General features: G+C 45.6%; 1 protein-coding gene across 1 annotated transcript; it reads left to right on the top strand.

Moving 5' to 3' along the window:
* Positions 1-660: 660 nt before the first annotated feature.
* LOC143280600 (patched domain-containing protein 3-like) lies at positions 661-26,426 on the top strand. The gene is made up of 10 exons (XM_076585311.1): positions 661-795; positions 5,164-5,535; positions 10,294-10,511; positions 15,468-15,736; positions 18,509-18,721; positions 20,201-20,407; positions 20,826-21,047; positions 21,590-21,755; positions 23,059-23,981; positions 25,124-26,426. The coding sequence occupies exons 2-10, from the start codon at positions 5,164-5,166 to the stop codon at positions 25,387-25,389; spliced, it is 2,856 nt and encodes a 951-aa protein (XP_076441426.1). The 5' UTR covers positions 661-795; the 3' UTR covers positions 25,390-26,426.
* The last annotated feature ends 511 nt before the right edge of the window (positions 26,427-26,937 follow it).

Genomic DNA, 26,937 nt, shown 5'->3' on the forward strand with positions numbered 1-26,937 from the left:
CTTCCGCTGGTAATATTTTGATGGTAGTTATTGGGGTGAAACGCTGTTAACGTCGTCTCTTTCGCCGTACGTATGTAGGGAAGTGGAATAAGCATGCACATGCTTTTTTACATCCAGCCCTCAGGCCAAAGAGTAATGAAATGAAAATACTCGAAAGGTTATAGAAGTACACACATGGCATTCAAATGCACTCAAATGCACAGTAAACATTTAAAGGCACATAATCATAATGCAATGACAAAAATGTATATAATAATATAAAAGTGCAACAAGAGAGAGAGAGAGAGACAGACAGACAGACAGACAGACAGACAGACAGACAGACACAGAGAGATGGATTGTCAACGACAGTGACTGTTGCTGGTCGTTCTGAGTTGCGAACTTGGACCCACAACTTGGCGTCGCATACTTACATGTCAGCTCAGCGTCCCGTTTCCTTCCCACCTACGACCCCCACCCCCCAACCCCCAACACCCTCTCTCTCTCTCCTCCCCCCCAGTTACCCCCCTCCCTCTCTCTCTCTCTCTCTCCTCTCCCCACATCCGCCCTTCCCTCTCTCTCTCTCTCTCTCTCTCTCTCAAACCTCATCTCACTGACTGACAACTTCCTCGTTACCGGCCAGCTTGTCGTTTATTAATACAGTCTACCTGGGCGCCGTGTATGTCAGATGGTTCCCCAGTCCTCGTGACAGTGACATCCGTGCTTCGGTGTGTTGGTGGAGTTCTTCAAGAGACTTGTCTTTTGGCTGCCCAGCTGTTGGGAAAGAGATCACCTCCAACGTGTTTGCTTTGAACTGTGAGTGAATAGGAAGTCATGTTTGCTTTTTAATGTTGTTGGTGTTGTTATTTTTGTGTTTGTTTTGTTTGCCTGCAGTTTCTGTTGTTGGTGGAAAAAAAGCAACAACAACAACAACAACAAAAACAAGAGAGGCAGGGCCTTCAAGACTCACTTGTGATACACTTTAAAAAAAATCTAATCGTTCAATGTGTTCTGTATTTGTTATTATAAAGCTTCGGGTTAAAAGAAAAAAAAAGGTCCTAATGGCAGATTTGAACCCCGCGTGTTCGGGTGAGAAGAAACTGTCTTACCCATTACACTATCGTGGCTCTTTAGCTGACGTTCAAAAATATAATATTTAAACATTTTTTTTTAAAGGGCGATAAATCGATTGCGGTATTCGCAGTGAGAACGCTGTTTAAATCATATTATTCTGGTGTATCTTGGACATTCAAAAAATCTTTAAGGGCAATTAAAAATTCTTTTTAAGTCCGCGGTAAAGGAGACGTGGCTATCGCCGCAATCACACTGCAACATTTAGCCGTTTTCTCTGGATCTAGATAGATGTACAAGTTTAGTTACACCCGGTTGACACGGTCGATTCAATTTCTCTTTTATGTTCATTCTAGTTTTATAGTTTTAAAGTTGATATGAAAATTGAGTATTTTGTTAAACTGATAACATATAGAACCAAGTACAAGCACTTCTAAACGTCGTATGAAGTGAAAAGGACTTCACTCTGAGAAAAGTCAAGACTGGAAATTTTTACGTTTCATCAATTCAAGGGTATTAACTCTCATGGTTTATTATTTTTAACTGTGAATTCCGACTGATTCTGTGGATATTTTTATGGCAGTTTGGGGCATAATCCAGTACGTGATGAGGCGTTCACAAATCTTTCTCTGAATAAATATTTAACAGACTCCTTCTCCAACTTTCCATCACATGTTATAGTGTATTGTCGATTGAATATAGGATTGGACGGGCAGGTCAACAACTTGAAACAAAATAGCGTCGTTCGCGTTCGCGAAGAATATGAGCACGCGCTTTGAATATCTATAAATATGTGTACGCAATTGATTTTTGCCCATGACCTTCAGGGCTCAGCCAATAGATCTATAATGTCCACTCGTCGCACTGATTTTAGAATTTTCCGAAAAAAAAACACATGGGCGAATGAACGTAGTGAAAGCCCTATGCACTGAGAGTAAAACACACAAGCTTTTTATGAATTGGGTATAATTTCAAAATGTAATGTTTGAGATGAGAAAGATCAGTCTAAAGCAGATTAAGTTCCCTTTTTTACTGTCTGCACCAAAGACATGCAAAATAAATACAACTTCCATGCTTAGAAAAGAAGTTCCTGTTTGAACAAAAAATGATAAAAATGACTGGTCATGTTGTTGTGTCAGAATATCAGAACAAAGTGCCAAGTTTAGAGAATAAAAAAATATATAAATATAACAGTAAACTCAGTTTGCATATAATTTTGCTTCAGTTTTTATTTTTTTTTGTGCCCATCCCAGAGGTGCAATATTGTTTTAAACAAGATGACTGGAAAGAACTGAATTTTTCCTATTTTTATGCCAAATTTGGTGTCAACTGACAAAGTATTTGCAGAGAAAATGGCAATGTTAAAGTTTACCACGGACACACAGACACACAGACACACACACACACACACACACACACACACAACCGAACACCGGGTTAAAACATAGACTTACTTTGTTTGCACAAGTGAGTCAAAAAGAACTGAGACAGACATATGGATTGAATCAGAGAAGGAATCATTCTATTATCTTTTATGAAGAAATCAGGAATCAGAATCATTTTATTTCATATAGAGAAAGACACACACACACACACACACACACACACACACACACACATATATATATATATATATATATATATATATATATATATATATATATATATATATATATATATCGAGAGAGAGAGAGGTGGGGAAGAATTGTTACCAAATTTTTACCTTTACCTTTTCTGATTTGTGTGGTAACTTCGAAAATCCATACTTCTGCTGTGTCGAACAGAAAATTTCCACAATGATATCAATGATTTGTTCAACCCGTCTGACTGTCTTGACTATTTCCACAGCTCTATTTCAGGCCTAACCGTGTGTGTCATCAAAAGCAAAGCTGACACACTCTTCACGCAATGTTTTTGTCTCGTTCTTGATAGAGGCCAGAGTTCACGGCTACTTTTAGGGGTCAAGTAGTAATATTTTCTATCTTTCACTTGCTTTCTTCTTTTTGGTGGGGGTGGGGGTAGGGTTGGAGGGAGGTTCAGGTGTGTTCTTTTTTCTTGTGTTTTGGGTTCGCAAAATGATTCACGTCATGTTTGTGAGAAAGAAAAGGGTAGGAGCTTGCCCGGTGGACTATTTGTCTTCCTGCGCCATTGATTTTGGGATGGGTGTGAGGAGGCCTAGCCGGCGTAGCAGACGACTGAAAAATGGAAGGTAGGGTGTCTTTGTTAATGCAGCAAAGTTTGTATGCGCACTAACGATGCAAATCCAGTCGCGTTGGACTCAACGGCTGTTCTTGATTAAGATGATTGTTTTTCTTGTTGTTTTGTTTTGTTTTGTTTTGTTTTTTTGCATCATCTGGTTTTTCATTCCTTTGTGGCTGTTACGTATCATTTCACGCAGAATAACGGAGCATTACACAACATTTTTGCAGCTGTGGACTATTGGATGAACATCAAGCCATCTTGGCTCCATAATTATCTTTAGTTCGATCGAAATTTATTGTGATACAAGTCGACGTTATCAATAGTTTTATGGATTTTGTAATCAGGCAGGTGAACTAGTAAATACGGTGACATCATTTGCAAACTGTAACCGACAAAAACTTGCAAATCTGGATGGAAACAGAAGGCTTTTCGATTTTTCCACGAATAATTAATTCTGAAATTGGTTTGAAAGGGAGAATATCACCGGGCTTGACAAACAAAATGAACTTTCGCCTATGATCAAGAAATGTGTAAAATTACAATAGAAAAGATGAGTCAAGAGTATATCTTTTAGAGCTTCTTACATCCTTACACACACACACACACACACACACACACACACACATGTATGTATATCTATATGTATGTATGTATTTGTGGGGAAGTTGTGTGTGCATGCGCACGCACGCGCGCGCGAATACCCAGTGTAAACCCAGCCCTGTGTGAACTAAGAGTGAGATCCCTCATGTAAGAGTGTGTGCACCCCTGACGTTTCGACTGGCGTGAATGCGCTGTTCCTGTTTGAGAAAAATAATCATGTCTCTCGCATCAGTTTCTTTCCACGTGAAGACTTCCTTCCCCCGGCATCAACAGACAACTTGTTTTGGTCTTCTTTTGCCAACTGACATAACTTAAGTACGGATACACCGAAGTTTCACCGGTGGATGTTCACCCTGAGTAATTATCTATCTATCTATCGATATTTTAAAAGGATACTATCCTCACGATCACCAAATATAGTATACGAACAAGGATACTGAATTTACACTCACCAAATATGGGGGGGAGGGGGGAAGATGTACTCACCGAACATCTATTAGTTATATATAAACATAATACTTGTTTAGAAAATCTTTGAGATGACTCGAGTGAAAGACTGTTCTTCTGAAGAAAGAAAACTGTATATTTGGAGAGACAGAGACCGAGACAGACGGACACAGAGAGACAGGAGAGACAGAGAGATAGAGCAAGATTTCTAATGAAAACTCTCTCCATTTTGATACGTGATCACACACACACACGCACGCGCGCGCGCGCACACACACACATACACACACACACACACACACACACACACACACACACACACACAGGCGCTACATACGTATAAAGAAAAGCAAAACAAGATCAACGATAAAAATGATAATGATGATGAGGATAATGATGATGGTAATGATGACTAAGAATAATGGTAATCGTAATAATAATGATGATGATGAATATTAAGAACAACAAAAACGATAACAGCAACAACAACGATGATGATGATAAATATATAATAAAAACAACAATATTGATAATGATTTTTTTAATGACGGTAATAATTCTGATTATAGTGATGATGATGACGACAACAACAACAACAATAGAATAGAATAAATCTTTCTTACCAAATGTACCGGGGTCACAAGGAATATTTGGGGAGATGGTACATAAAAAGGTACAAACACAAATCGAAAATCATACACAAACACAAATACAGTAAAATTGAGGATACATACATGTGCATATTATCACGATAATAATAAGTATGATGTTGATGATAGTGATAAGTATGATAACAGTAGTAATGATGATAACAATTGATAATAATAAGTTACAACAACTATACCCCTCCTCCCTACCCTACAGATGGGCTGCAGCGACGCCTTCCACTGCGTCTCCCGCAAGATCTCCGAGGCCTTCGGCTGGTACGGGCGCCTGGTGGGCCGCTACCCACTGCCCTTCGTCATCCTTCCCGTCCTCGTCTGCGGGGGGCTCGCCATCGGCTTCATGTTCCGCGAGAACGAGTCGGACATCGAGGCGCTGTACACGCCCATGGACAGCCGCTCTCGGGCGGACCGCGAGGAGGTGAAGCGACTGTTCCCCGACGGCACCGGCACGTGGTACAACCCCATGAACCTCAACGACCACCCGCTGGGCGGCTCCGTGCTGTTCAGGCACAGGGCGGGCTCCAACCTGCTGACTCCGGAGGTGCTCGGGGAGATTCGGGACCTCTCGGAGGTGAGGGTGGTGGTGGTGTGGTGGTGGGTGGGTGGTTGTTTACTTTTGTTAGTTTGGTTGGTTGGTTTGGTTGGTTAGCTGTTGTTGTTGTTGTTTTGGTAGTGGCGGTGGTGGTTCTTTTAGTTGTTGTTGTTGTTGTTCTCCTTCTTCTGATGCTGCTGCTGCTTCCCTACCTCGTACTTGTTCTTTTTGTTTGTTTGTTCATCTTCCTTCTCCCCCTCCTCTCCTGCTTACTACTTCTCATCTTCCTCTTTCTCGTCTTCTTCTTCTTGCTCCTCCTTCTCCATCCCACCCTCCTCCTCCTCCTCTTCTTTTTCTTCTTCTTATTCCTTCTCGTTGTCTTCTTATTTTTCGTCTTCTCCTCCTCCTCCTCCTCCCGTTCTTCTTCTCCTCCTCTTTCTTCCCTTTCTTGTACTCTTCCGCCTCCTCCCTCCTCCTCCTCCGCCTTCTTCTTCTTCTTCGTCTTCTCCCTACTAATTAACAGTCTTTGTTCATTCACTACATGTCATCGTCCTTAACATGCAACACTCAAATACATGAGTAGAATATTCTGTTGTCTCTGTATATATCTATGTGTCTGCTTTTCTGAGTGCTTCCGCACACGTACATTCGTAGGGGGCGGGGGGGGGGGGGGGGGGGGGGAGAATAGAAAGAAGGTAAAAAGACAGAAAAAAGAAAAAAAAGAAAAAACAGCGAGAAAGAAACAAGGAGACAAAGAAAAAAAACCCAACACCACCATTAACAAAGAACAATTTGCTTCCCACGACAGCTCGGTGATATACCAGGAAAAGATCAGAAAGGACATAGGATAGTGTTAATGTGTACGGGAAAAGCCCAGACTCTCTCTCTCTCTCTCTCTCTCTCTCTCTCTCTCACACACACACACTGACAAGAGACAGACAGACAGACAGAGAAGTGTGGAGAGATAGAGACACAGAGGGTGGATTCAAGCAGAACATGTGAGGACTGTTGTCCCGTAAGATAGGACACACTGAACAATTACCAGACAACGCTTGGTTGGCAGCCATCGCCAAACTAGTAATCCCATTAAAACGTCGTGTGCTGAAGATAACCAGGAGGGAGTATGGGTAAGATATTGGTGTACTGGCAGTGGGGTGGGGGTGGGGGTTGTGGTGGCCGTCAGATGGATAGAGAGAAATAGACAGGGACAGATAGAGGAAAAGGATAACAGCAAGAAGCCAGGAAGACACCAGACAGAGCAAAGTAAAAGGAGGGAAAAAACTATTGCAAGTATATACAAAGTGATAATTGTTATTGTCTTCCGTAAACTATCATTGTAAAGTATTGTATTGTATTGTTCTTTTGTCACAACAAATTTCTCTTTGTGGAATTCGGGTTACTGCTCTCCCCATGAAGAGCGCGTCGCTACAGTGAAGCGCCATCACATGTTTTCCAATCAAAGTGGATTTTTCGACAGAATTCTGCAAGGGACAATCCTTCTGTTGCCTCGGGTTCTTTTACACGCGCTAAGTGTATGCTATACACGGGACCTTGGTTTATCGTCTCATCCGAATGACTAGCGTCCAGACCACCACTGAAGGTCTAGAGTGGAGGGAAGAAAACACTGGCGTTTGTGGGATTCGAACCCATGCGTTGAGATTCTCTCACTTCCTTCGCGGACGCGTTACCACTAGGCCGCCACTCTGCACTGGCTTGTGTCTTTTGGATTCTAAGGGTTCGTGACATTGAAAATGATTCTGTCTCTGTCCTGTCCTCTTCCTTCCTGTCTGTCTTGTCCTTTTCCTTCCTGTCTGTCCTGTCCTCTTCCTTCCTGTCTGCCCTGCCCTGTCCTCTTCCTTCCTGTCTGTGTCCTCTTCCTTTCTGTCTGTGTCCTCTTCCTTCCTGCCCTCTCCTCTTCCTTTCTGTCTGTGTCCTCTTCCTTCCTGTCTGTCTTGTCCTTTTCCTTCCTGTCTGTCCTGTCCTCTTCCTTCCTGTCTGCCCTGCCCTGTCGTCTTCCTTCCTGTCTGCCCTGTCCTCTTCCTTTCTGTCTGTGTCCTCTTCCTTCCTGTCTGGGTCCTCTTCCTTTCTGTCTGGGTCCTCTTCCTTTCTGTTTGTCCTGTCCTCTTCCTTTCTGTCTGGGTCCTCTTCCTTTCTGTCTGTCCTGTCCTCTTCCTTTCTGTCTGTCCTGTCCTCTTCCTTTCTGTCTGGGTCCTCTTCCTTTCTGTCTGTCCTGTCCTCTTCCTTTCTGTCTGGGTCCTCTTCCTTTCTGTCTGTCCTGTCCTCTTCCTTTCTGTCTGGGTCCTCTTCCTTTCTGTCTGTCCTGTCCTCTTCCTTTCTGTCTGTCCTGTCCTCTTCCTTTCTGTCTGGGTCCTCTTCCTTTCTGTCTGTCCTGTCCTCTTCCTTTCTGTCTGTCCTGTCCTCTTCCTTTCTGTCTGGGTCCTCTTCCTTTCTGTCTGGGTCCTCTTCCTTTCTGTCTGTCCTGTCCTCTTCCTTCCTGTCTGCCCTGCCCTGTCGTCTTCCTTCCTGTCTGCCCTGTCCTCTTCCTTTCTGTCTGTGTCCTCTTCCTTCCTGTCTGGGTCCTCTTCCTTTCTGTCTGGGTCCTCTTCCTTTCTGTCTGGGTCCTCTTCCTTCCTGTCTGTGTCCTCTTCCTTTCTGTCTGCGTCCTCTTCCTTCCTGTCCTGCCCTGTCCTCTTCCTTCCTGTCTGCCCTGCCCTGTCGTCTTCCTTCTTGCCTGCCCTGTCCTCTTCCTTCCTGTCTGCCCTGCCCTGTCGTCTTCCTTCCTGTCCTGCCCTGTCCTCTTCCTTCCTGTCTGCCCTGTCCTCTTCCTTTCTGTCTGTGCCCTCTTCCTTCCTGTCCTGCCCTGTCCTCTTCCTTCTTGTCTGCCCTGTCCTCTTCCTTCCTGTCCTGCCCTGTCCTGTCCTCTTCCTTCTTGTCTGCCCTGTCCTCTTCCTTCCTGTCTGTGTCCTCTTCCTTTCTGTCCTGCCCTGTCCTCTTCCTTCTTGTCTGCCCTGTCCTCTTCCTTCCTGTCCTGCCCTGTCCTGTCCTCTTCCTTCTTGTCTGCCCTGTCCTCTTCCTTCCTGTCTGTGTCCTCTTCCTTTCTGTCCTGCCCTGTCCTCTTCCTTCTTGTCTGCCCTGTCCTCTTCCTTCCTGCCCTGCCCTGTCCTCTTTCTTCCTGTCCTGCACTGTCCTCTTCCTTCCTGTCTGCCCTGCCCTGTCCTCTTCCTTCTTGTCTGCCCTGTCCTCTTCCTTTCTGTCTGTGTCCTCTTCCTTTCTGTCCTACCCTGTCCTCTTCCTTCCTGTCCTGCCCTGTCCTCTTCCTTCCTGCCCTGCCCTGTCCTCTTTCTTCCTGTCCTGCACTGTCCTCTTCCTTCCTGTCTGCCCTGCCCTCTTCCTTTCTGTCTGTGTCCTCTTCCTTTCTGTCTGTGTCCTCTTCCTTCCTGTCTGCCCTGTCCTCTTCCTTTCTGTCTGTGTCCTCTTCCTTTCTGTCTGTGTCCTCTTCCTTCCTGTCTGCCCTGTCCTCTTCCTTTTTGTCTGTGTCCTCTTCCTTCCTGTCTGTGTCCTCTTCCTTCCTGTCTGCCCTGCCCTCTTCCTTTCTGTCTGTGTCCTCTTCCTTTCTGTCTGTGTCCTCTTCCTTCCTGTCCTGCCCTGTCCTCTTCCTTTCTGTCTGTCCTGTCCTCTTCCTTTCTGTCCTGTCCTCTTCCTGTCTGTCCTGTCCTGTCCTGTCCTCTTCCTTCCTGTCCTGACCTGTCTTCTTCCTTCCTATCTGTCCTCTTCCTTTCTGTCCTGTCCTCTTCCTTTCTGTCCTGTCCTCTTCCTGTCTGTCCTGTCTTCTTCTTTCCTGTCTGCCCTATCCTCTTCCTGTCTGTCTGTCCTGTCCTCTTCCTTTCTGTCTGCCCTGTCCTCTTCCGTTCTGTCTGCCCCGTGTGCCACGTACGCGTGCGCACACTCACACACACACACACACACACACACACACATACACTAAACTCTCTCTCTCTCTCTCTCTCATGTAAACCACACATGCAAAAATCACATTCAGGGTAAGATGAAAACAGGTTTTGTGTACTTATTCCCATTTCCCTCGATTTGAAAAAAATTCGGGCTCACATAAAATGATCACAATCAGGTTTGGATGAAAGAAAACAGGTCATTGTGTTCGTGTCTATGTTCCTTCAATACAAACAACAACAACAAGAATAAACACCAACTTTCGATTTAGATTGAGATTTTTCATTGCTCAACTCACCAGATGGTGAAGTGAAGACATGGACCATTGTGTACTTACTCTTTTTTTCCCTTAAAACAATAAATCAATAAATCAGTAAAATTCGGACTCACAAACAATGCTCACAATCAGGGCTGAAAACAGACCAGTGTGTACTTGTATCTGTTCCTTCAGTTTCGTGTGGAGGAAGTTGGCAGAATGGTTAAGACGTTTACCTGCTAATATAGAGTCCGTGAAAGTCTAGGTTCCAATCCCGCTCTCGCCATTTCACCCACGTTTGACTGGAAAATCGAACTGAGCGTGTAGTCATTCGGATGAGACGGTGATAAACCGATGTCCCATGTGCAGCATGCACTTGTCGCAGGCACTCAAGGCCAGATTAAGCGCAGATGGGTTATGGCTGCTGGTCAGGCCTCCGCCTAGCAGATTTGGTGGTGTAGCGTATATTATGGATGTCCCGAATGCATGGATCTGTTCCTTGAGGAACTGAAACTGAAATTGAAACTTCAGTTTCCTTCTGGATTTCCATTCCCACCACCCGCTTCCCACCCCCCTCCTCCTGCCCCCACCAGACGGTGAAGACGTGGACGTGGAACAGGACCCGGGATGAAGGGCCAGTGACGTACGAGGAGGTGTGCGGGCGGCTGGAGGGGGCGTGCCTGGTGTGGGGGCAGGTGGTGCTGACGGAGGAGTTCTGGCAGGCCTACCTGGCCGGCACCCTCACCTTCCCCTTCTGGGACTCCCCCTGGGGCACCCTGGACCTGTCCATGTGGCTCGGCAACGTCAACAGGTGAGTGTGTGTGTGTATGTGTGTGTGTGTGTGGGGGGGGGTTGTTGAGGGGGGGGGGGGGTGTTCGTCTGTTCTGTCTGTCTCTCTCTCCCTCTCTGTCCAGGCTTGATGTGTTTTTTTGCTTAGTTTTTGTTGTTGTTGTTTTGCCTTTTCTTTAAAAAAAACAACCCAAACTTTCTGTAAGTTTCTTCCTTTCGAGATTCGGATGAAATGAATATTGTATGTTTCCTTTGTTACCCTCTGCCAAAGTCATTCTCTCTCTCTCTCTCTCTCTCTCTCTCTCTCTCTCTCTCTCTCTCTCTCTTCTCTCTCTCTTCTCTGTCTCTGTCTGTCTGTCTCTCTCTTAAAACGTCTTTTGACTTTGACCTCTCACTCTCTCTCTCTCTCTCTCTCTCTCTCTCTCTCTCTCTCTCTCTCTCCTCTGTCTCTGTCTGTCTGTCTGTCTCTCTCTCTCTTAAAACGTCTTTTGACTTTGACCTCTCTCTCTCTCTCTTTCTCTCTGTCAGTCTGTCCCTCACTGTCAATTTATTAGTCTCTGTCGTGTTTTAACTATTTCCTTCAGGAAACGTCACCACGTGCAAATTCATGGTTTTCATGTCGCTAAATTAATCCTTAAATGTGACCTTAAAATGAGATGCTGGTGGACAGAGAATTATGTGGTGTGTGTGTGTGTGTGTCAGTGTGTGTGTGTGTGTGTGTGTGTGTGTGTGCGTGACAGAAGCCTGGCGGAATAACACAGAAGAAACTTATGATGAGCGCTTGAAGGCAGCTTCTCGGTCTGTTCTGCCCGAGGTAGACAGCCTGTTGTTGCAAATCACTCTGCGTTTGTAAAACGCATTGTCTCTGACGGACGACAGGTGCTATAAAAACATATATAAAAAGATAATTAATTTTTTTTAAAGACATCCATGGATCGTCCGTCTCACGAAGAGACCTCTGTGAGCCCTTCAGCCTCACGTCCATAATCCTTTATCTTAAATTCGGGACAATTTTCTTTTCTCCTTCTTTCGTTTCATTCTTTCGTGGGCCGCAGCTCCCACTGACGTCTATTTTTATATACTGTTAGCCTTTTTATTCACCCTGCCAGGCAGCCATAGTCCGCTTTCCGGGGGGGGGGGGGGGAGTATGCTGGGTATTGTCGTGCGTCCATAACCCACCAAACACTGATATGAATTACGGTATCTTTAACGTGTGTACTTGATGTTCTGCGTGTGCACACACGAAGGGGATGAAAGGTGGGTGGGGGATCAGGGGAATACAGGCACTGACTAGCAAGTTTGCACATATATTTTGACCTGGGAGATCACGGAAAAACTATTTACCCTTACCCATCATACTGCAGCCGGGATTCGAACCTAAAACCTTAGGATTGAAAACCTAAGTGCTGCAACCGCTCTGGGCTGTCGCGCCCGTCTCTTCAACACAGGAGCTCAACACGGATAAGAAATTTAGATGACATTTCCGCGTCCGCTTGTCCGCAAGGGTCTGTCCGACGTTGTTGGGAAAATAGGGGCCAAGGTTTGACTTATGGGACACGCGTGCGTGCAGTTATCCCAAGAACGTTGGGGAGGTGGAAGAGAGAGGGAGGTGGTGGTGATGGAGGGAGGGGAGAGAGAGAGAGAGAGAGAGAGAGATGGTGTGTTCAGCTGAGGCCATAGCTCCATATGAACAGGGGGTAACACAAAATATTGTTATGTGTCATTGTGATTGTAAATGGAAACACCTTCTACACCAAAACCAGCTTCCACTAAAACTAGTATATAAGTGTCTCTCTTAATTGAAATGCTTTATGAAGAAACAATGCAAAACTAAGGTGTATAGTGTTTTCATCATTCGATAACATCAATGAACATAGTCGAAATATGCACAGATATGCATATTTTTCAGGTATGAATTGGATTCGTAGATCAGGACAGGATATTTCAAAACAAAGTGGACTTCATCCTCTCTGAATTCCCAGCACAAACGACACATTAAGTCAGAATGACAAATGGTTTTATAACAATATGTATGTGCGTTTAATTCAGAAATACCAAATCTAAATCTGGTACAGACAGACAGAAAAAGTAATTATATTTATGTCACAACGGTCCACGACTTCATTATATTAAAAAAACAACAACAGCAACAACAAAGCAACACGCAATTTAAAGAAAAGAAGATTAAAAACAGAAATAGGAAATAAAGTATATCTAGATATATTGTGATGAAACAAACGCCCAAAAAAGTTTTTTCTGTCATTATGTGTGCAGTGTTTTGCCACTGTCAGTGTCATGATCTGCCATTATCAGTGTCATGATCTGCCATTATCAGTGTCATTATCTGCCATTATCAGTGTCATTATCTGCCATATCGGTGTCGTGATCTGCCATTATCAGTGTCATTATCTGCCATTATCAGTGTCAGGCTCTGCCATATCGGTGTCGTGATCTGCCATTATCATCGACATGTCCTGCAGTTATTAGTATCATGATCTGTCATGATCATTGCCATGATCTGTCATCACCAGTGTCACGATCTGCCATTATCGTTGTCATGATTTGTCATCACCATTGTCACGATCTGCCATTATCGTTGTCATGATCTGTCATCACCAGTGTCACGATCTGCCATTATCGTTGTCATGATCTGTCATCACCAGTGTCACGATCTGCCTTTATCGTTGTCATGATCTGTCATCACCAGTGTCACGATCTGCCTTTATCATTGTCATGATTTGTCATCACCAGTGTCACGATCTGCCATTATCATTGTCATAATCTGTCATCACCAGTGTCACGATCTGCCATTATCGTTGTCATGATTTGTCATCACCAGTGTCACGATCTGCCATTATCGTTGTCATGATTTGTCATCACCATTGTCACGATCTGCCATTATCATTGTCATGATCTATCATTATCATTGTCATGTCCAGCCATTATTAGGGTCATGGTCTGCCATTCTCAGTGTCACGATCTGCCATTCTCAGTGTCATGATCTGCCGTTATCATTGTCATAATCTGCCATTATCGGCGTAGCGTTCTGTCATTACAAGTGTTATGATCAGCCATTCATTAACAGTATCATGACCTGCCATTATCGGTGTCAGTCACACGGTGTGATGCACTAAGCGAGTGCAAGATCACCGAATTTACTTCCTGATGTTGGATCTGGAGGGCATGTGTAAATGTATTTATGTGGATGACTTCGCCAAGTAGCCAACCACATTCCGTCCACAGGCGCTTTGATTGCCTATTTTTAGGCGGCTGAAAATGATTATGAACGTTTCGTGAGTGGAGGCAACCTGCAACATCAGACTGTTGGTGTGAGCCTGACGGGTATGTCTTGGGTCGGACACTGAGGAAGAACTATGGGTCAAGACTGTTTTTGACTCACTTGTGTAAACAAAGTGAGACTATGTTTTAACCCGGTGTTCGGTTGTCTGTGTGTCCGTGGTAAACTTTAACATTGACATTTTCTCTGCAAATACTTTGTCAGTTGACACCAAATTAGGCATAAAAATCGGAAAAATTCAGTTCTTTCCAGTCATCTTGTTTAAAATAATATTGCACCTCTGGGATGGGCACCAAAAAAAAAAAGAAAAAAAAAAAGAAGCCTAATTATATGCAAACCGCATTTACTGTAATATTTATATTTTTTGTATTCTCTAAACTTGGCACTTTGATCTGATATTCTGACCCAACAACAAGAGCAGTCATTATTATCATTTTTTGTTCTAACAAGAACTTCTTTTGCTAAGCATGGAAGTTTTATTTATTTTGCAAACGTGTTGGTGCAGATAGTAAAAAAGGGAAATTACTCTGTAATTAATGCTAGGGGACTTAATTTGCTTTAAACTGATCCTTCTCATCTTAAACATTACATTTTGAAATTATACTCAATGCAGAAAAAGCTTGTGTGTTTTACTCTCAGTCACAAGTGAGTCTTGAAGGCCTTGCCTCTCTTGTTTGTTTTTGTTTTCCCCATGTCCAATACTGAGTGGTGGCCTTGTGGTAATACGCCCGACCAGGAAGAGTGTGTCCATGAGTTCGAATCCCACACTGACCAGGATTTTTACTCCTCCCTCCACTAGACCTTGAGTGGTGGCCTCGATGGTAGTCTTTCGGATGACGCGACGGATAACCCGAGGTCCCATGTGCAGCATGTGCTTAGCGCACGTGAAAGAGGTTGTTCCTGACAAAATGTCGAAGAAAAATCCACTTTGATTGTAAAAACAAATACATTTGTAAACAGAACTGTTCAAACGTGAGGCGTTGCACTGTGTCGACGTGCTCTCTATGTGGAGAGCAGCCTGAATTTCACACAGAGAAATCTGCTATGACAATACAATACAATACAATACAATGCAATGCAATGCAATACGACGCATCACAATGCAATACAATGCGATACAATCCGACGCAACACAATACAGTACAATGCGATACATTCGACGCAACACAATACAATCCGACGCAACACAATACAGTACAATGCGATACATTCGACGCAACACAATACAATCCGACGCAATAGAATACAATACAATACAATGCAATACGACGCATCACTAAACAATGCAATCTAATACTGTGCAACACAACACAACGCAATACATTATAATACAGTACACCACGACATGACACGACAGACACAGCACAGCACAGCACAACACAGCACAGCACAACGCAACGCAACGCAGCACATTATAATACAATACAGCACGACACGACACAGCACAACACAACACAACACAACACATTATGATACATTACAGCACGACACGACACGACACACAGCACAACACAACACGACACAGCACAACACAACACAACACGACACAGCACAACACAACACAACACGACACAGCACAACACAACACAACACAGCACGACACGACACGACACACAGCACAACACAACACAACACAACACAACACAACACAGCAACACTGTCCGTGTGTGGTGGTTTCAGGACGGAGATGGACGTAGTCCTGGAAGCCAGAGCCATCAAAGTGACCTTCACCCTCCGTCAGGACACGGACCACCTCAAGGAGCTGTCCCTCCTGTGGGAGAAGGCCTTCATCCACCACATGCAGCAGATAGATGACGACAGCAACAAAGACGACGGCGATGATGATGGTGGTGACGGTGGTCGTGATGGTGGTGGGTTCTTCAAGAACTTGTTGTTTGCCTTCTCCAGTTCCCAGTCGTTGGGGTCTGAGCTGGACAAGGGGACGAAAGGTAATGTTGGCTGCGTTGTGGTTTTTTTGTTTTGTTTTTTTTCCCCAGGGCTCTTTTTTTTATATAATATCTCAGGGTCTTTTTTGATAACATTCTTTTAGCGACTTGTTTATAGCATGTTGCTTTGTTTTTAGTTTCCTGTTTGTGTATTTCCTCAGTTGTTTGTTGTTGTTGTTTTTTGTTTTGTTTTGTTTTCTAATTTTATGGTCCCATGTGTTGTTGTTTTTCTGCCCCTCGTGAGACATGTAGTTCTTAGAGCATACAGAGTCCTGTTTGTTGTATACTATTTTAGGAAGGTAGACGGCAGAATGGTTAAGACGCTTATCGACCAGTAGAGTGTACGTATGGGTCTGGTTTCGAATCTCGGTCTCGTCCTTTCTCCTAAGAAATCAAACTGAACGTCTAGTCATTCGGATGAGGCGATAAACTGAGGTCCCGAGTGCAGCACCCACTGAAAAGAATCCACGGCAACAAAAATGTATTCTGGCAAAAATCTGCACAAGAAATCTACCCTGACAGGCATACAAATTTGCATTCATACACTGATTAAGTGTTCATATGCCTGTGAAAATGCGTTGGGTCATGCTGCTGGTGATGCCTCTTTGAGAAACCGAAACTGAAACTGCAGTATTTCTGTTTCCTGGAATAATTTCCCTCTGCTTTTTTCTCTCTTCTTTGGAGAGGCTGGGGGCTTGTTTGGATATTGATAAAAGGTACATGCCTTGTATAGAGAATGTGCCAGAGGTGCTCTCGTTTCTATTGCTTGCTTTGTTTTCTGCTCCCCGCCACGCCCGGTTTGATTTCTATTTTCTATTTCAATTTCTGTTGTTTCTTTTGTCTGGGTGATAAACGTAGCGGAATGAATGGATTAGATCCTCCAGAGCAATATGGTTTATTTGTCACAATGAGTTCAGTTGTCTTACCGAACACCTCGAACTTCAAGGCCCGACATGTTATATTGCATGAGTGGTACGGGATTGTGTGGATTTGTTGTTATGCTTATGAGATTGTGCAGTGTGTGTGTGTGTGTGCGCGTGTGTGTGTGTGTGTGTTTAAGTTTAAGTGGGGGTGGAGGGTGGGGGAATACGTGCAAGAGTCAGTGTGTGTGTGTGTGTGTGCGTGCGCGCGCGCGCGCGTTTATGTGTGGGGGTGCGTGAGTATGTGCAAGTGCGTGTGTTTGTGTGTGTGTGTGTGTGTGTGTGTGTGCGTGCGTGCATGCGTGCGTGCGTGCGTGTGTGTGTGTGTGTGTGTTTATTACGTTCTTCACGGTCGGCTGGGTTTTAAACAAATGTAGCTTGTTCTTTTTCCGTCCTCTTGTCTGTATGCGTTCCACATGTAGGTGATGTATAGTATTCTGTGATGTATAGTATTCTGTGATGTATAGTATTCTCAGCATGTGGTGCACCCATGTGTGTTATCTCCCTGTCTGCTCTTTCATCATGGAAACAAACTGTCTTCCCACCCCCACCTCCATACCTTCTTCCCTCCCTCCACCCCCCTTCGTCTCTTTGCAGATAATGAAGATATATATAACTTCTGTCACAATATTATGTTTTTCGTTTCCGCTCTGTTTGTTCGCATTTATCCTACATTTTCTGCGTATCTGTTGTTTTCAGATTATAGCAATCAAGTAGTTGTTTCTGCTTCGTTGCCGGTGATGTGTTTGGGTTTTCCAATGTTATATGTGTTCGTTTTTATCTTTCTGTTTCATGTATTTATAGTTATTGGTAGGCTGTATTTAGAAAACACCGCGTCGTTCTGTTCTTCCTGTCAGAGGGGAATCCTCATATAGTGTGTGTGTGTGTCTGTGTATCTGTCTGTCTGTGTCTGTGGTTGTCTGTGTGGGTACGTTTGTTGAAAGCTGTAAAAAGTGGGGTAGGTCCTGAAAAAAGGTGCTTTCTGGATCAGGAAATTTCTACTGGCGGTTATCGTTGACCATTTTTTTGTTTTCTTGGTCTGTTTCCCTCCCCCCCCCCCTCTCCCTCTCTCTCTCTCTCTCTCTCTCTGCCCGTGCGTGCGTGTGTGTGTTTGTGTGTGTGTGTGTGTGTGTGTGTGCATGCATGCATGTGCGTGTGTGTGTGTGTTTGTATATACATACGTTTGTTGATGAATGATACTTGAATGCATGTATAAATGTGTATGCATAACCTCTTTAATGCTCTGTGTCCTAGAGGTGTAGGGGTGAGTCTGCATCATCATCATCATCATCACCATCATCATCATTATCATCATAATCATTATCACCGTCATCACCATCACCACCACCATCATCATCATCATCGCCATCGTCGCCATCACCACCATCATCACCATCACCACCACCATCATCATCATCATCGTCGTCGTCGCCATCACCACCATCATCACCATCATCATTATTATCATCACCATCATCATCATCATCATCATCAACAACAACAACATCATCATCATCATCATCATCATCATCATCATCATCATCATCATCATCATCACCCTAATAATCATTATCTTCCTCATCATCCTCACCTGTCTTCTCTTTGTTGTCGTTATTGTCATTGGTGCTGTTATCATCATTAGTAGTAGTAGCAGTAGTGGTAGTAGTAGTAGTGGTAGTAGAGCTCAAAGGGGGAGAGGGAGAGAAAAAGGGATCTGGAGAGAGGGAGAGAAAGAGTCACAGAGAGAGACAGAGAGAGCTCAGCAATATTACTAATTGCTATTACTAACTGTTAACAACGAAGTACCCACGTAACGTCCGATATGGTGCAAAATTGTCATCATCTTCATTACCAGGCGACATCACCTACTTCTCCTTCACCTTCACGCTGATGATCACCTACGCCAGCATGGTCAGCTCTGGGGGGGACTGTGTGTCCACGCGGGCACTGCTGGCCAACGCCGGAGTGCTGGCGGCCACCATGGGCATTATGGCCTGCTTCGGCCTCTTCGCATTCGTGGGCGTCCAGTTCGTCAACATCGTGGGCGTCGTTCCCTTCCTGGTCCTCGGTACGGGTGCTTTGGTGGTGTTACTGTGCTTGTTTTTCGTACTTGTTGTCAGAAGGGTCGTGATCGTCATTGTCGTCGTCATCGTTGTCGTCGTTGTTGTTGTTGTTAGATGGGTCGTGATCGTCATTGTCGTCGTCATCGTTGTCGTCGTCGTTGTTGTTGTTAGAAGGGTCATGTTCGTCGTTGTCGTCATCATCGTTGTCGTCGTTGTTGTTGTTGTTAGAAGGGTCGTGTTAGTCATTGTCGTCGTTATCGTTGTCGTCGTCGTTGTTGTTGTTGTTAGAAGGGTCATGTTCGTCGTTGTCGTCGTCGTCGTCGTTGTTGTTAGAAGGGTCATGTTCGTCGTTTTCATCGTCATCGTTGTCGTCGTTGTTGTTGTTGTTAGAAGGGTCATGTTCGTCGTTTTCATCGTCATCGTTGTCGTCGTCGTTGTTGTTGTTAGAAGGGTCCTGTTAGTCATTGTCGTCGTCATCGTTGTCGTCGTTGTTGTTGTTGTTAGAAGGGTCATGTTCGTCGTTGTCGTCATTTTTTTTCCTGGTCCTAGGTATGGTGGTTTGGTGGTGTTTGTTTTTCCTTTTTGTTGGTGTTGTTGTAAGGGTCGTGATCGTCGTTGTCGTTGTTGTTGTTGTAGTCGGCATCGTTCTCTTTCCTGGCCGTAGGTAGGTGTGTTTTGGTGGTGGTTGGTTTGTTTTTTCGTTGTTGTTAGAAGGGTCGTGATCGTCGTTCTTGTTGTTGTTAGAAGGGTCGTGATCGTCGTTGTTATTGATGTTGTCAGAAGGGTCGTGATCGTCGTTGTCGTCGTTGTTGTTGTTGTTAGAAAGGTCGTCATCGTCGTTGTTGTCGTCATCGTCGGCGTCATTTCTTTCCAGGTCCTAGGTCCAAGGGGGGGGGGGGGAGAGGGGTGGTTGTTGGTGTTGTTGTTAGAAGAGTCGTTGTAGTCATCGGTGTCGTACCTTTGCTGGTCCTAGGTAGGGGAGGGGGGGTAGTTTTTGTTGTTGTTGTTGTTGTTAAAAGGGTCGTGATCGGCGTTGTCGTTGTCGACGGCGTCATACCTTTCCTGGTCCTTGGTAGAGGAGTTTGGTTCCGTTGTTGTTGTTGTTATAAGGGTCTTGATCGTAAACACACATACACGCGCGCGCGCGCGCGCACGCACGGACGCACGCACACACACACACACACGCACGCACGCACGCACATACACACACGCGCACGCACGCACATTCACATACACACTCCTTTTCTATTGACACCACCAACAACAACAACAACAACGACGACGACGACCTTGAGAAAGCCCACAAACCAGTCTTACTTTTACAAACAACAACGTCAACATCAACAACGACGACCAACGACGATGATCTTGAGAAAACCCACAAAACCAGTCTCACTCCTAGCATCATCATCAGCAACAACAACAACACCAACGACAACGATAACGATTCCATCACGTTGATGACTAGCTAATAACGTGTACAGGTATCGGGGTGGACGACATGTTCCTGCTGATGTCCGGGTGGAGCAGCACTCAGGGTCAGCGTGACCTGTCGGTACCCGAGAGGATCGGGGCCACCTTCAGGGCGGCTGGCATCGGCATCACCATCACCTCCATCACCGACTTCCTCGCCTTCGCCATCGGCTCCACTTCCGTCTTCCTCAGCGTCCGCAACTTCTGCATTTACTCGGGTGAGTGGTGGTGGAGGGTGGGGGATGGTTGGAGGGGGGGTGTGAGGGGAAGAAGTATGCGTTTGTGTGTGCGTGTAGTGTGTATGTGTGTGTGTGTGTGTGTGTCAGGGTGCAGGGGGGGGCGGGGAGGGGGTGCTTGCGTGTGTGTGTGTGTGTGTGTGTGTGTGTGTGTGATTATGTTGTTTTTTTTAAATCCTCCATGGCCCCAATAGGGGTCACAGGTTTGATAAGAAAAAATATATATATATTGAATTGTGTTGTTTGTGTGTGTATGTGTGTGTATGTGTGTGCGTGAGCGCACGCATGTGTGTGTTGGTGTGTGTGTGCGCGCGCGTGCGCATGTGTGTGTTTGCATGCATGTATGTATGCGTGTGTCTGTGCGCGCGCATGTGTGTGTGTGTGTGTGTGTGTGTGGCAGGGGTGGCGGTGCTGTTCTGCTACATATGTAACGCCACGTTCTTCGGAGGGTGCCTGGCGCTGCACGGGCGGCGCGTCTACGGGGGTCGACACACCTTGACCTGCAAGAAGATCCGACCCCGCAAGGAGATGAGCGACCACGGGGAGAGGTGCTGCCTCATCTGCATGTGCGGCGGGGCCACCCCTCAGAACGCCTATGACGACGAGAGTCCCTTCGAGAAAGGTGATATTCTTTTGATATTATTATTATTATTATCATTACAGGGATGGAAAATCGGTTTCTTATTTCGGTTTCTTTTCTGGTTTCTCGGTGTGTGTGTGTGTGTGTGTGTGTGACCAGTTCCTTTTTCAAGGACGCAGTGATGGGTGACTTGCTCTTGCTTCCTGTTCTTACGTCATTTCCTGTTCGTTCACAGGATCCACCACCAACATCTCTCTTCCTCCCACCTCCGGTTCGCCATTTCCTCTCTATTTCCTCTTTCTTGAATTGATTTCATTTCTTCTTATTGCTTAAATTTAGATACAACACAACATCAACAACAAACACAATGTATGAAAGTAGCAGTAAGTTACATCGAAATGGAGACTTTTTTTTCGGTATTTCTGCATTAATTTCCATATTGTTCTCTTGACTCTGTGTGTGTGTGTGTTGCGCGCGCGCATCGGCGTTCGTGTATATGTGTGTATGTGTGCGTGTGTGCACGTACTGCCGCACAAGCGCGGGACGCAGACACATTAATTAAGTGTGTGCATGCATGGTGACAGGCCCACGTGTCTTGCTGCCCCGCCTGGTGCTGTGGACGCCGGTGAAGGTGTTAGTGGTGGCGGTGTTCGCGGGCTACCTGGCCGTGTCCGTGTGGGGCATCATGGAGCACCTGGAGCAGGGCCTTTGCCTCAAGGACCTCGTCCTGCAGTCCTCCTACTACCACAGGTGGGTGAGGACACGGGGGGTGGAGAGAAGAGGGCTGTTGTCATGACTCATTTTTTATCGCATGTTTACCAGTGAACCAGAGTGCCGAACTTCTTCTTCTTCTGCGTTCACTCGTATGCACACGAGTGGGCTTTTACATGTATGACCGTTTTTACCCCGCCATGTAGGCAGCCATACTCCGTTTTCGGGGGTGTGCATGCTGGGTATGTTCTTGTTTCCATAACCCACCGAATGCTGACATGGATTACAGGATCTTTAACGTGCGTATTTGATCTTCTGCTTGCATATACACACGAAGGGGGTTCAGGCACTGGCAGGTCTGCACATATGTTGACCTGGGAGATCGGAAAAATCTCCACCCTTTACCCACCAGGCGCCGTCACCGTGGTTCGAACCCGGGACCCTCAGATTGACAGTCGAACGCTTTAACCACTCGGCTATTGCGCCCGTCGAGTGCCAAACAATCAAGCAGGACATTGGAACCTCGTGATCTGCTGACATCAGTTACCGAAAAGAAAGCTACCCTGGTATGGCCACGTAACAAGATCCAGTGGCCTTGCTGAAACAATCCTCCAATGATTCGTTGAGGATGACAGAAGTGAAAAACAAAATAAAACAAAACAAAAAACAAAAAAACAAAAAAAAAACAACGGACTGACAGCATTTCAGAATGGACGGGGAAACCATTTGCAGAAACTCAGGCACTGACACACAACCGACAGACCTGGAGGAATCTGGTGAACAGTTCTTCAGTGTGGCACCCAAATGGCTGCGATGGCTGTAATGGCTGCGACTTTTTGCCTTGGCTGTTTGACCACCAGGAACATCGGTACCGTGTCTTCATGGCTGTGCCTTGTGATGGTTGGAGATCTCAGCCATTGTCACGATGTTTTCAACCTTATCCAACTGTGTGTCATCAGAAGGGGGAGTTTGTTTTATGTCCCATCACACACACACTGGTGACTGTAGAGAATTTACTTGTCAAAATTATATATTACAGACCTACTTGTGTATGTGTGCGTGTGCCTGAAGCCTTGCTGAATGATACAGGAATGATGAGTGACTAAAGGCCGCTGTCAGTGGGCTTTACCCAAGGCAGGCAGTCTGTTGTGGAAATGACTGTGTTTGTAAAGAGCTTCGTGTTTTGTCTCTGACCGAAGGCAGGCGATATGTAAGTATCTACAACAACAATCATAATGATGATGATGATAATAACAATAATGATGATGATAACAACAACAAATAATAATAATGATAATAATAATAATAATAATAATGATGATGATGATGATGATATCCTCAGGTTCAACACGTGGGACGAAGAGAACTTTGGGGTGGCCTTCCCGGTGGCCTTCGCCATCACGGAGCCGGTGAACTACACGGACCAGGGCACGGTGACGGAAATGCTGGGGCTGATCCAGAGGGCCCGCCAGGACCCGGACATCTCCCCGGTGGGCACGTACTGCTGGTTCACAGAGTACCTCTTCAGCCCCGACATGGACATCTCCAGCCCGCGCAACTTCGTCATCTCGCTGCGGGACCGCTTCCTGCCCGACCACCCGCGCTACATGAACGACGTGGTATTCGACGCCGACAACTCCAGCGTGCTGGCCTCGCGCTGCCATGTGTTCTCCAAGAACGTGGTGGACTCCACGCGCCAGGCCGAGCTCATGATCCGCATGAGAGAGCTGGCCGACTCCGCCCCTCTCCCCACCTTCGCCTACCAGCCAGCTTTCGTGTACTTTGAGCAGTACGTGACCATCATGCGAAGCACGCTGCAGACGGTGGGCATCACTCTGGCCGTCATGTTCTTCGTCACCTTCCTCTTCCTCGTCCACCCCGTCATCGTCCTCCTCGTCTTCCTCAACATCCTCATGATCATCGTGGGCATCTTCGGCTTCATGGGGCTGTGGGGGCTGACGCTCAGCTCCGTCACCATGATCCACCTCATCATGAGCGTTGGCTTCTCCGTGGACTTCTCCGCCCACGTGTGCTCCGCCTACATGCTGTCCGGGGCCCCATCGCGCGAGGAGCGCGCGCGCTACGCCCTCGTGCACGCGTCGGGCCCCATCCTGAACAGCGGGCTGTCCTCGCTGATCGGCATCGTCATCCTGGTGTTCTCCGACTCCTACATCTTCCAGTCGTTCTTCAAGATCATGACGCTGGTCATCGGGTTCGGGGTGCTGCACGCCGTCTTTCTCATCCCTGTGCTGCTCTCCTGGATTGGTCAGTTGGGGGATGGGTTGGGGGTTGGGATTGTTTGGGGGCATGGGGTGAGGGTAGGGGGAAGGGTGTGTGTATGTGTGTTCGGGTGATGTCGTGTCGTGTATTGTTGTTGTTGGTGGTGGTGGTGGTGGTGGTGGTGGTGTGTGTGTGTGTGCGTGCGTGCGCGTGTGCCTATGTGTATGCACGTGTGCGTGTGTGATTGTGTTTGAATGCATGTGTCTGTGTTTGTGTGTGCGCGTGCTTTCACTCGCTCGCGTAGTGTGTGTTCATCTTAAATGTCGCTTTAACAAGGGTGTTTTTATGTTCAAAATTATGAAGAACTTTGCACCGCCCTATCTTTATAGGAAATTCCCGGAAAGAATCATTCGTAACAAGAGTACCATTTTTACCCCTCGTCCCAGAACTAACCTTTTCATGTCTTCTCTCACTTATTCTGGTGGTAAACTGTGGAATGAAATCCCCGAGTATCTTAGAAATAGATCTACTGTAGCATCTTTCAAAAAATCGTATCAAAAATATCTGATGCAACAAATGTAATTAGTACCAGCAAAATCAAAGCATATGATGAGCTCTTAGTAAGCCAACGTACTTTGATTAATTGTTCTCCAACAGTGTGTAAGCAAGGAAAATCGGCGAGTGTAAGTATGCGTGTGTATCTCTGTGTACTTGTGTGTTCGAGATTATGTGCATGATGCCTGTGTGTGCACACACGTGTGTGTTTGAAGATTTTCATGTGGTAATGTTTTGTATGATTTTCATGTTTCCGTAATTGTAGTCTTTGATACATCCATTTATGTAACTATTATTATCTATTTGGTTTTTGGTTTGTTCTATGTCATCTATTATTCATACTTATTTCATTTATTACAATGTGTGTGTATGCGTGTGTGAGGGCATGGTGTAAAGAAGCTTCCAGCTTATCCATTTTACCCTCAATAAAACATTTGTCATTGTCATTGTCATTGTGTGTGCGTTTGTGCGCGCGCGCGTGTCTGTATGAGTGCGCACGCGCGTATTACTTTGGTCGCAGCATTGCAGCCACGCACACAATGATCACAATCAAGTACCACGAATCATAGCGATGATGATGATGATGATCTCCCCTTCTCTCTCTCTCTCTCTGTCTCCCCGCACGCACACAGGCCCCGTGACAAAGGGCAAGCCAGGCGACCTCACCACCCTCTCCGCCTCCTCGAAGAACCGTCCTTCCAACGGCTGCGTGTCTACCCTGGCCTACAAGAAGCGGGACTCCACCACCCAGGGGGACCACCCCCACAGCAACGGCCAGACGGCGGGGGGCGGCCCGGACAACGGCGAGATCTCCATGGCGCATATCGTCCACGGGACGAAGCTGATGGACTGTCTGGGCTACATGGGCCACGACAACAAGGCCTTCGCCAGCTGCTAGCCGCGGAGTGATACATAGGGTTCGGTTCAAGTCATAACTGACAAGCCCCCCGGGCAGCCCCGCTGGGGAAGGGGCGTGTGTGTGTGTGTGTGTCCGGGTGATGTCGTGTATTGTATTGTAGTGTGTGTTCACGGTTCGTTCGTTCTTTAGTTTAACGTCTTTTCACAGTAAGTGATATTAGACGAAGTGTGTGTGTGTGTGTGTGTGTGTCCGGGTGATATAGTGTCGCGTATTGTAGTGTGTGTGTGTGTGTGTTTGTGTGTGTCCGGGTGATATAGTGTCGCGTATTGTATTGTAGTGTAGTGTGTGTGTGTGTGTGTGTCCGGGTGATATAGTGTCGCGTATTGTAGTGTGTGTGTGTGTGTGTGTGTGTGTGTCCGGGTGATATAGTGTCGCGTATTGTAGTGTGTGTGTGTGTGTGTTTGTGTGTGTCCGGGTGATATAGTGTCGCGTATTGTATTGTAGTGTAGTGTGTGTGTGTGTGTGTGTCCGGGTGATATAGTGTCGCGTATTGTAGTGTGTGTGTGTGTGTGTTTGTGTGTGTCCGGGTGATATAGTGTCGCGTATTGTATTGTAGTGTAGTGTGTGTGTGTGTGTGTGTGCGCTCGAGTGCTGGGGTAACTGATGTCGTGTCGTGTATTGTAGTGTGTGCGTGTGTGTGTGTGTGTGTGTCAGTGTGTGTGTGTGTGTGCTTGGGTGACTGATGTCGTGTCGTGTATTGTATTGTAGCGCGCGCGCGCGGGTGTGTGTGTGTGTCTTCTTCTCTCTCTTTGAATTTGAATTTAAAAAAAATATGTGAATATACTCCGTCTTTTTTTCCGTTTCTTCATCAGGCAGTGACAATCCTACTTACCTTCCTTCCTTCCTTCCTTCCTTTCTCCCTTCTTTTCCCTCTTTCTGGCCTTCCCATCCTAACTTCCGTTTCTTTATATTTCCTTTTAAATATAAATATTTGTATGTATATGTTTGTTTATTGTAAATTATCTTTGTTTTTATCTGGAATACAAACAGCTTTGCACACACCATTTTTACTTCGTATGCCTCATATAAAGGGAGAGAATTCAGTATGTATACATATGGACCGTGGTTATTTCCCTTCAATAAAGTGGTTGTGAAACTTGACCAACCCAAAATTTTTTATAAATGTGTGTTGGAAAGGTTGTAAGCCCAACTTCATTTGTGCAACTTTCGGAAAGGATACCGGTGTTTGTTTGTTTGTTTGTTGTCGTTGTTTTTTTTTTTTGTAATCTATTAAAGAGGTGTTGTTTTTATCGTTGTCTTCCGCCGGCGTCACTACAAGGCCGTTGTGGGTGTCTTTTCTGAAGTTTGCGCCGTATTTGACACATGAGCGTTGTTAACACATCTTGAATATGGGAGGAACTTAACCATACCCCCACTCACCTGCTTTTTGTTGTTGTTGTTGTTGCTGATGATGATCATGAGCCATTAATGTGCGTTAAAAAAAAAGGCTTCATAACTTCTTGTTCTGACTATCGAAAATAGATTTCAGTAGACTCCTTTTACACATTTCGTTTATTTATTTATAGT

This window comes from Babylonia areolata, chromosome 3 (genome assembly GCF_041734735.1).
Source record: "Babylonia areolata isolate BAREFJ2019XMU chromosome 3, ASM4173473v1, whole genome shotgun sequence".
NCBI lineage: Eukaryota > Metazoa > Mollusca > Gastropoda > Neogastropoda > Buccinidae > Babylonia > Babylonia areolata.

Excerpts from the sequence above, each read along its gene's own strand:
- LOC143280600 (XM_076585311.1), top strand. The coding sequence starts at position 5,164 with ATGGGCTGCAGCGACGCCTTCCACTGCGTCTCCCGCAAGATCTCCGAG. Across the intron at positions 15,737-18,508 it reads GCTGGACAAGGGGACGAAAG|GCGACATCACCTACTTCTCC; the intron begins GTAATGTTGGCT and ends CTTCATTACCAG. Across the intron at positions 18,722-20,200 it reads CGTTCCCTTCCTGGTCCTCG|GTATCGGGGTGGACGACATG; the intron begins GTACGGGTGCTT and ends TAACGTGTACAG.